Here is an 11513-nt window from a genome sequence, read left to right on the forward strand (position 1 = left end):
ATTAGCAATAATAATAAATATTATTATAAGATTAGTTTAAATTTCAAGTGCATTAAGTGTACTAAAAATAAAATTTATTTATTAAAAATGTTACATTAATATCCATTGATAATTTTAAAAATATTTTATATTTATCTATCAACAAATAAATCGCATAATTAAATGTAATATCAATTGAACTTAATTTTTCCAGTAAATAATTATTTTTTGAAATAAATATATTTAATTTAGTTTATAAACATTTTTAAAATAAAAATTTAATTAAAAAATATTTACTATGATTTAAATAAATTAATTTCGATTAAATATGATTTTATTTATTATTATTATTATCATCATAAAATATAATACGATTTTTTAAATTGGTTAATTAATTTAATTTAGATAAATATTTTTATTAATAGTTAAAAACATTTAACTAATAACAAAATAACAAAAATTATTTGTTTAAAAATTATAAATTAGCTATTTTCATAAATTATTTATCAATTATTTTTAAATATATAGAAAATTCATCGGTCAATGTTGGCATCACTTTGTATGATATTAGCAGTAAAATCAATCCAATGGATAAAATAATTACATTTTTTTGTTAATTAATTAATTATTTAATAATTTTAATTCGTTTAAAAAAAATATTACAATTTATTGTTTGTATTTGTTTTTTGTATATTAAAAAAAATATTTTGTAAAATTGTAAAATAATAAATAATGAGTTATAAAATCATTTCAATTGTTTTACTAATTTGTTGTACACAACAAATCTTTTCGGAAAAGTATTAATTGTTTTTTTTAATTATTTATTTTTTTTAATTTAATTTTTTCAAATTTTTTTTTTTAATTTATCATCACTTAGTGATGCCATACGGGCTGTCAAAGAGTTTAAGGCTAAAAGCGATCCCAATGTCTACGACAAAGATATTAATCCGAAATTAGGCCGTAATTATAGCCACAAAAAAATATTATTTATATTTAATTAAATTTTATTTTATTTTTTAAAAATATTTATCAATTTGTTTAATTATAGAAAATTCATCGGTCAATGTTGGCATCACTTTGTATGTTATTAGCAGTAAAATCAATCCAATTGATAAAGTAATTACATTTATTTGCTAATTAATTAATAATTTTTAATTAGTTTTTTTTGAAAAAAATATATTACAATATATTGTTTGTATAAATATTTTGTTTATTATAGAAATTAATAATTTTTAAAATTATTAATAATTTTTTTCTGTCTATTGTTATTATAACTAACAGTCGGTTACAACAAACATGTATTTTCGTCAAAAATGGTCAGATCCTCGTCTACAGCACTCGTATCCGTCGGTCAAAGTGGTCGGCAGTCAATCGTTTATCGATCGGGTGTGGATTCCGGACACTTTCCTACCGAATGCCGACTCGATTACCACTGTTTCGATACCGACTCCCACTTCGTTTGCAATGATTGAATCCAATGGCACTGTGTTGGGGTTGGACGTCTGTTATAGATAAAACACACACATACACATTTGATAAGGTACATTTTAAATAGGTTGTTAGACTGGTTGGTGGGAGTGGTAGGTTCTAATAAAAAAAAATTCTATCGTGGATCAAAAAACCCTACACCTACAACCCACCCCCTAAATAATTTTCTTATTAATTAAATCTATAAAATATTTATTACGAGTTTTTTCTAACTAACTAAATATTTTTATATTATTAATATTTAAAAAAAAATCTATATATTAAATATATATATTATATTATAGATTTCAAGTTACCTCCCGGTGCTTACTGGAAAACACATCACTAGTTTGTCCAATTGAAATGAATCATGTATGTATACAACAGTTAATAATAATAATAATAATTTAATTATTAATTATTTTTTACTTTATTAATTTTACTATTATTTTTTTTGTGGTTTAGATGGCTATTCAATGAAGGATGTCGACTTTGAATGGGCTAAAGGTGACCAATCGGCAGGTATTACCACTGATATTGAAACCATTGGTGGCTATAAATTTAGTGGTAAATCAATTGATAAAAAAGTGGAAAAACTAAGCAGCGGTAGGTTTTTAATTGATTATAGATTATTATTTATTATTAATAATATTTATTATTAGACATTTATTATATTTGAAAAATTATTATACTTAGATTTACTAACTTAATAAAATAAATAATTTTGTTTTTTTTGTTGTTGATTAGTTTTACAAAAATATATTAAAAATTTGACTAACTTACTATTATTTATAATATTTAAAAAAATATATAAACTAAATAAGTTTTAGCTGTCGACATAAAGATATAACTTTCCGCAATTAAATGTAAGTTAAATTATAAAATAACAAAAAAATGTTTTTTAATGTAAAATAAATTTTATTTAATAATTACTTATTTTTGTTGTTTAATTTTAATGATAATAAGTTTTTTCTATTAATAGTCTCAATAATAACTAATTTAAAAAAAAATTATTACTAATATTATTTATTTTTTAAAAAATAATAGTTAGAAAATAATTATGATATTAAGTTTTAAAAAATATTTTTTTTGATAGACAAAAAACTAAATAATTGTTTGAATTCTTAAGGCAATTGAAAACAAATATATAAATCAAATAATTATTTTAAAATTTATATATATTTTTAATTATTATTAAATATTAATAATAGTAACAACAAAAATATTAATGAATAATAATAATAATAAATTACAATTTCTTAATAAATCTTATTAATCAATTAACAAATTAAAATAAATATCAAATATTATTTTTTTACTGATCTATATATAGATTAAAAGGAGAAACTAAAAAAACAATAATTATTAGTTTTTTAATTGTGACGGGTGTGGGGTTGACTTTCCCGTCATTAAAGCGAAGCTGTGATGAAAAGCCAATGTTGAGTGTTGTTGTTGATGAATGAGATGAAAATAATTAATAAATAATATTAATTAAGGCGAATGTTCATTAGGTGCCGTCACAAGTGTATAGATTCACATTGAAATATAACTGAATTTTATTTAAAGTTAAATGCACATTAAAATGAATAGGGAGTACATAGTGTTTCCATTACAATATAATATATAGTATAGGATATTATATAATGAAAACGAAGAGATGCGTGCTCTCTGATAGCAAGCGAGTAACTGATCAAACAATGGATGCAAAGCATTATTATATAATCAATCTACTAATCAATAAATGTACTGTCAAGGCTATGCTTCCAGAATATTCTATAGTTACGCAACTGTAGATACAGTGACGCAACCAGAGCACAGGGATGCTGTGATTGACAGGTCTATGGGAGTTATAATGTAAAATGTAATATTTGGTTATAATTAGTAAAATATAATTAGTTATGTGTTGTGTGTTACATAGTTGTGTTAAGTGTAAAGTCTAGAACACGAAGATAACAGAAAGTCTACAAAAATATTAAAAATAACTAAATTATTGACTAAATTAGATTTACAACAAATAGAAAATTTCAATCAGTTATATATGGTAAGTATTGTATACTTATATAAATGGGAGCACTGTACCACTATATAGTAGTATACACATTAATAGTACAGTGTACCCCAACATATAATGTTAAGCACTGTTGACTCTACTGCTATAGCGTATTGAGTCAACGCCCCTGTAATGGCGGCTAACAGTATGCATGTATTTGTATGTATGTGTGTGTGAATGTATGTAAACATTTAATTGTAAGTATGCTTTTAATTTAATTAATTAGATATAAATATAAATATAGAAAATATTTGTGTTCATCACATAATAAAACAAAATTATTTAATTTCTATATATATTTATAGTATTTATTAATAATAATAATCATAACAATTAGTAATCTATTTAGATATCAAAATTAGTATTATATTACAATAATAATAATAATTAAATTAAATTACACTAGATAATTTTTTTTATTTACAATTAATTTAATTGCCGATTTTTTTTGTAATACCATATTTACCAATAAGCGTTTTATCATTAATAATAATAGTAATAGTAATAGTAATAGTAATAGTAATAGTAATAGTAATAGTAATAGTAATAGTAATAGTAATAGTAATAGTAATAGTAATAGTAATAGTAATAGTAATAGTAATAGTAATAGTAATAGTAATAGTAATAGTAATAGTAATAGTAATAGTAATAGTAATAGTAATAGTAATAGTAATAGTAATAGTAATAGTAATAGTAATAGTAATAGTAATAGTAATAGTAATAGTAATAGTAATAGTAATAGTAATAGTAATAGTAATAGTAATAGTAATAGTAATAGTAATAGTAATAGTAATAGTAATAGTAATAGTAATAGTAATAGTAATAGTAATAGTAATAGTAATAGTAATAGTAATAGTAATAGTAATAGTAATAGTAATAGTAATAGTAATAGTAATAGTAATAGTAATAGTAATAGTAATAGTAATAGTAATAGTAATAGTAATAGTAATAGTAATAGTAATAGTAATAGTAATAGTAATAGTAATAGTAATAGTAATAGTAATAGTAATAGTAATAGTAATAGTAATAGTAATAGTAATAGTAATAGTAATAGTAATAGTAATAGTAGTAATAGTAATAGTAATAGTAATAGTAATAGTAATAGTAATAGTAATATTAATAGTAATAGTAATAGTAATAGTAATTTTGAGTTTTTTAAATATAATACAGTATTATATTGTAACACTTTGCCACTGCCAACACTGTACTAATAATATACAGTACTATAATAAGTACTTTTACTATAAGTAATTAATAATTTGATTTATTTAATTTAATTAAAACAATTTTAAACCAGTTGAGAATGCTTTAAAAGCATTTCCATACGAATTCCTTAGCTTAAAAAAAATCAAAAAAAGAATTTGTAGCGGAGCCTGGATTCGAACCTATGTCCTCGTGGGACAGACAGACTTTTAGAATGCATATACGTTTTCCTTTCAGGAATTCGTGAAAAGACATATTGTTAATAATTTTAATAATGTTGCTAGTTATTTTTTTCGTGAAGTTAATAATAATTAGTACTAATTTATTAAAATTCTAAAATAAACTAATAATTAATATTAACTATAGTTTAAAATATATATATAATAGCTTAAATGTAGTTTATATATTAGTTAGTTAATTAATTAATTAATTAATAATTTTCTTAATAATTAATACTTAGAAATGGGTTTAGTTTTTTTATTATATTAATTATTTTAAAAATATTTTAATTATAAATATGAATGTTATGTTTATCATAGATAATTAATCGTAATTTTCTAAAACATTAATTATGATTTTTTTTAAATAAAATAATTTTTTATGTATATATTTGTAAATATTTTGTGTTTTTGGAAATATTTTATGGATTTATTGATATGACAATTACAGGATATGGTAGAAAATGTTTGTTTATAAAATAATATTATAAATAATATATATATATATATTCTGTATTAAAATTAAATTGCAATATTTTATATAATTAATAAATATTATACATAATTTAAGATAGACTATTGAATTGTTATATTTATTACAATTAATAGATAAATAAATATATGATTTTAATTAATACAATATTGTAATTGTTTTTTAATATTTTTTATTCTAAATAAATTTATTATATCTAAAAAATCATAATTTTAAACCTATATAAACTAAAAATTATTTTATTATTTAAAAAGTTATATAAACTAATATAAGTATTAGGTGTCTACAAATAGATATAAATTTCCGCAATTAAATGTAAGTTAAATTTGAAAATTTGAAAAAAAATGTTTTTTTAAATGTAAAATATTCAAATTTAAATATAAACATGTTTGTATTGTTTTATTAATTATATAAATTTTATTTAATAATTACTTATTTTTGTTGTTTAATTTTTAATGATAATAAGTTTTTTTTCTATTAATAGTATCAATAATAACTAATTTAAAAAAAATATTACTAATAATATGAGTACTTTATTTTTTTTAAAAAAATAATTATTATATTAGGTTAAAAAAATCATTGTTTTGATACACAAAAAAAACTATTATTTGAATTCTTAAGGCAATTGAAAACATATATATATATATATATATATATATACCGGTATATCTATACTACTATATAATTTGGAAATGTTTATATATTTATATATATCTTGGTCACACTTTTGCGCGTTACAACAATTAAAAATGATTAAAATTAAAATAACGGTTAAATAAAAAGTATTGTTAATTAAACAGTTAGTTTTTTAATTTTATTTATTGTTGCACGTGTAAAGAAAAAAAAACATTTAAATTATATTATTGAACGCGAAATTTAAATAATATATTTGTTTTTAGATTGCTTTTTGTTTTTATAATTTAAAACCAGAAAATTAAGTCACATGATTATTACCGGGAAACTAACTAGTATATATATAAATTAAATAATTATTTTATAATATATATATATATATATATATATTTAATTATTACTAATAATAATAACAAAAATATTAAATGAATAATCAATTAACAAATTATAATAAAAATCAAATATTATTTTTATTGATCTATATAGAGATTAATAGGAGAAACTAAAAAACAATAATAATTAGAATTAGTTTTTTAATAAAACAAAATTATTTAATTTCTATATATATTTATAGCATTTATTACTAATAATAATAACAATAATCATAACAATTAGTAATCTATTTAGATATCAAAAATTTATTTTTATTTTTAGAAAACCTTGATTTTGAAAATTAACATTTTTTTATAACATATTTTTGTTGCAATCAATTTCCTTTTAATGACTCAAAACAAAAATATAATATATATATATATATATATTTCAATAGCATAGTAAATATTTATTTAATTATTATTACTTTAAAATGTTCATTTTATAGTACAGTAATACAGTATATATATATAAGAAGGCGGTCAATCGATCTTGAGCGGCGTATTTTTTGAATAACTTTTGAACGGTAAGAGATAATTTAATTTTGTAAAATACATTTAAGAATATCATATCGACCACATTTAATATACACGAAATCACAAAACTAGGATAACCAGATATACAAAATATCGGGACCAACGCAAGACACTATGCTACAGCTCAAACTACAACTGACAAATTTTTTATGACAATGAAAATTTGTAGTCAAGAAATAATAGTTTAATATAAAAAAAGAATCATCAAAATCGGATTTGTAGTTTTATTTTTATACCTTGTTATGTTTGTCATAAATCACATTGTATAAAATTGTCTAAAATAAAATTGACGTTATTTATGAATATTATATACTTATTAAATGAAGATTTTCATATTATTACTAAATTTAAAAACAAAATTTTAATATGTCGACTAGTTTTAGAAATAATCGACTTTCAATATAAATTATAATATCAAATTACAATAGTGTGATTTATATTGAAAGTCGATTATTTCGAAAACTAGTCGACATATTAAAATTTAGTTTTTAGAAATAATAATATAATTGAAAATTTAATCTTATAAATATATAATAGTCATAAATAACGTTATTTTTATTTTAGACTATTTTATATAATATGATTTATGACAAACTTGAGGAGCCATATAAACAAAACTACCAATATGATTTTGATGATTCTTTTTTTATATTAAACTATTATTTCTTGACTACAAATTTTCATTGTCATAAAAAATTTGTCAGTTGTAGTTTGACCTGTAGCATAGTGTCTTGCGTTGGTCCCGATATTTTGTATATCTGGTCATCCTAGTTTTGTGATTTCGTGTATATTAAATGTGGTCGATATGATATTCTTAAATGTATTTTACAAAATTAAATTATCTCTTACCTTTCAAAAGTTATTCAAAAAATACGCCGCTCAAGATCGATTGACCGCCTTCTTATATATAGATAAATTCCTAAATTTATTTAAAATATAAAATAATAATTATTATTATTAAACTCAATTTATATAATAATAAAATATTGAATTATTAAGTTATTAAAAATAATAATATTTTATTATCTTAGAGTAATTTTTTTGAAAAAAGTGATTCATAAATTTTTAATTTATTATCAAAATAATAATAATACTAATAATATAATTATTAGTTATATATATACTGTATATACAGAGTAAACACATTGCACTTTAAATTGTATATTATGTATATTCAAATGATAAAAACATTTATTATTATTTATTGATAACTTATATATCAAATGATAACCTAATGATAAACAACTACTACTACTACTTCAACAACTTTATCATAATATATAAAAATACTAATAATAATATTCATTGGTATCTATCAATAAATATATAGTTATTTTTATCAATAATAATAATAATAATAACTAAATGTCACCCCTCCTCCTCCTCACGTTTGCTACCATTCCCTTGAGTTTCAAGTTATAAGAAAAATTTAAAAGTTTAAAATTTAATTTTAAAAACCAAAATAAAATATTAATAATATTAATAACTAATTAGTGTTAATACACATGTGTAAGGCTTATACTGTAATGTAGTGTTTACTGTACTGTATGTATGAAAGGAAACCCAGAGACTGATAGTGTATTTATTATTAAGTATTAATATAATAATAATTATATGTTTTTAAATATTAGTTTAGTGTATATTATAACTATTAATAACTATTAGTTTATTTTTGTATTAATATTATTTGCGGTTTGGGTTCAAGTTTTTTCTCTAACTGATGAAAACAAGTTGTAATATATTTATATAACTATATTTATATATATATTTATCAATCAATATATAATACTACTAATTATTAGTTGTTATAACTTTATTATTATTATTATTATTACAATTGTTTTTTTCGACACTAACTTTTAATAACAACTCCTAACCTTGTTTTTGTTGTAATCATCGGTTACCTTATAATCTAATTTTTTAAAAATGTTTAATAATAATAATTTTATTATTATTATTTTGTAATGAAATGAAATGAAATAATAAAAAACTTTTCAAATTTTTTGTTCAATTGAAAAGTATTTTTTATATATAAACTAAATTTCATATAAAACGGCACTAAAACCATAAATAAATTTTAAGGCATAGTTTTTGTGTTTGTCATCACAACATAATTTGTGGCATACCATTGGAAAGGTTGTTTAAATACCTTTCCAATGCTATGCCACATGTTATTGTTTATTTTTTTAAAAGTGATGGCAAACACGAAAAAGGAAACACCAATTAAGAAGAATCTCGACCGCCGAAAAGCACTCCAGTTGCTATTATTCTTAATGATATGGAGCATATATTTCGGGTCCTTAATAAGTTACGTTCGGGAGAAGGTGTCCAACGGAAGCCCGGAACCGGCAGACCTCAAATTTTGAAACCCAATGACCGACGCCGACTTACCCAATTGGCCAACAATCACCCGATGCACAGTTCAACTGCGCTGGCGGCTGATATCTGGAGTGACAATATGGCGGTCATTGAGGCGGTCCGGGCTCCTCAAATGGCTGCCGAAACTGGTCACCAGATTGACACCTCTCCATAAGGAAAAGCGGGTCAATTGGTGTCTGGCCAATTTGGATCGGGACTGGGACAATGTGCTACTCACTGACGAGAGCTATTTTCAGCTCTATCGTCATAAAGTCAAGTGTTGGGGTAGGAAAAGGCCAGAAAAACAAGTCCCAAAACATGGCCCGGCAATTATGGTTTGGGGAGGAATTTCATTGCGCGGCACAACCCCTATTTGTCTGGCCAAAGGGACAATTACCGCCGATAAATATCAGGACATCCTTGATGAACATCTGGCCACAATGGATGTCCTGTATCCCGACGGATTTGTCTTCCAACAAGACAACGCACCCGCTCATACCGCCAGATCAACAAAGGAGTGGTTTGTGAGGAACGGGTACGAGCTGTTGGACTGGCCACCCAATTCGCCTGACCTCAATCCCATAGAGAACCTATGGCGATTGATGAAAGATGCTCTGGAAAAGGAATTAGAGCGATCCGCCGACAATTGGATGGCCAAAATCCAAGAGATATGGGATAAGTTGGCCCCACAATACTTGGAGTCATATATCGGGAGTATGAAATCCCGCATTGAAAAGTGTCTTGCGGCCAATGGCGGTCGTATAAACTATTAAATTTTAATTATTTTTATTTATTATATATTAAATTTGCCTTAATTATTTTTTTAAATAAAATATTTAATTTTAATTAATTTTAATTGAATAAAATCAAGTGCCATTTTATATGAAATTTAGTTTATATATATATAAAAACTCTATGTATATATAAATACTTTTATCATATTAAAGTTTAATTTTATATATATATATATAAAAATTTATATTATAAATATATTTATCAATCAATATATACAACTAATTATTAATTATTTGCTATATTATCATAACTTTATTATTATTAATTTATTCATACAATTGTTTTTTAATATTTTCAAATATCGACACTAAGTTTTTAATAACAAGTCCTAACCTTGTTTTAGTTGTAATCATCGGTTACCTTGTAATCTAACTTTTTAATAAAATGTTTAATAATAATAATCATTATTATTATTATTATTTTGTAATGAAATGAAACAATAAAAAACTGTTCAAAATTATTTTTTGTTCAATTGAAAAGTAGTTATATATATAAACACTTTATTTATTAAAAAAACAAATGTATTTTCAGTTTGTGTTTCTATGAGTTCATAATAGTTGTTATAAAAAAAACTTTTGTTATATATATATATATTTAAAACATTTTGTGTTACAAACTTTTTTGTGTGTGTGTGTGGACAGACAGACAGTCAGTCAGACACATACATCCCGATCCCCCCTATATTAGACATGTTGTCGCCAAGTATTTACAGTGTTTGCAATCAGTTGCACAATATCTTAGACCAGGACATCAAACTATCGTTGCAATTAAACAACCGGCGAAAGTCGTTAGTGTTGCAAATGATACGGTATTTTTCAACTAAAAAAGTTTTTTTTAAATTAAAAAAAACAAATGTTTTTTTATTAGTTTTTTGTTTCGTTATATATATATATATATATAACAACAAAAGTGACGGAAATACCCAATCGTTTATCAATGCCATCGAATCGGCCGTCGAGTACAAGAAAGTGATCCACAGGTCATCATCCGGTGATGAAAACAATAACAACAATAAGACAATCAATAGATGTACTGATGAACAGATGAGACAGTTATGTTAAGCCAAACTAAATGCCAGTCCTTTAGACAGTCCATCCCAGACGACTACACCGCCAATACTTTGGTATCCAATCCAATAATAATTGATATCATTGGCAAAGGTGTCGGCGTCGGTGATGACTTATAAGTTATAACTTGTTTTACGGGTTAAGGTATTGTATTTTCATATAAATATATTTTATAAACATTTTTTTTATCTATATCTATAAATAATTAATTAATAATTATTATCTCTGGTAACGGAACTGACATTTATCGACAAATAATTTATCAATCAATCAATTAAACTTAAAAAAAATAAATAAAAATATAACAGAAAATATATATTGTATTATTGTTATTATTATTAT

The 11513-nt window shown here is 22.1% G+C and overlaps 1 protein-coding gene and 1 long non-coding RNA gene across 2 annotated transcripts; both read left to right on the top strand.

The window, feature by feature from the left end:
* Window positions 1–716: 716 nt before the first annotated feature.
* On the top strand, window positions 717–1089 carry LOC128960729 (uncharacterized). The gene is made up of 3 exons (XR_008484604.1): window positions 717–776; window positions 857–939; window positions 1028–1089. It is a non-coding gene; the product is annotated as an uncharacterized LOC128960729 (long non-coding RNA).
* A 186-nt stretch (window positions 1090–1275) lies between these two features.
* LOC128960730 (gamma-aminobutyric acid receptor subunit beta-like) lies at window positions 1276–9317 on the top strand. Its single transcript, XM_054306860.1, has 3 exons — window positions 1276–1483; window positions 1912–2052; window positions 9145–9317. Exons 1-3 carry the CDS (start codon window positions 1276–1278, stop codon window positions 9315–9317), a joined length of 522 nt encoding a protein of 173 aa, XP_054162835.1.
* The last annotated feature ends 2196 nt before the right edge of the window (window positions 9318–11513 follow it).

Source organism: Oppia nitens, unplaced genomic scaffold, assembly GCF_028296485.1.
Source record: "Oppia nitens isolate AA-2021 unplaced genomic scaffold, nextdenovo-longstitch-racon4-pilon3 scaffold51_pilon_pilon_pilon, whole genome shotgun sequence".
Classification (NCBI taxonomy): Eukaryota; Metazoa; Arthropoda; class Arachnida; order Sarcoptiformes; family Oppiidae; genus Oppia; species Oppia nitens.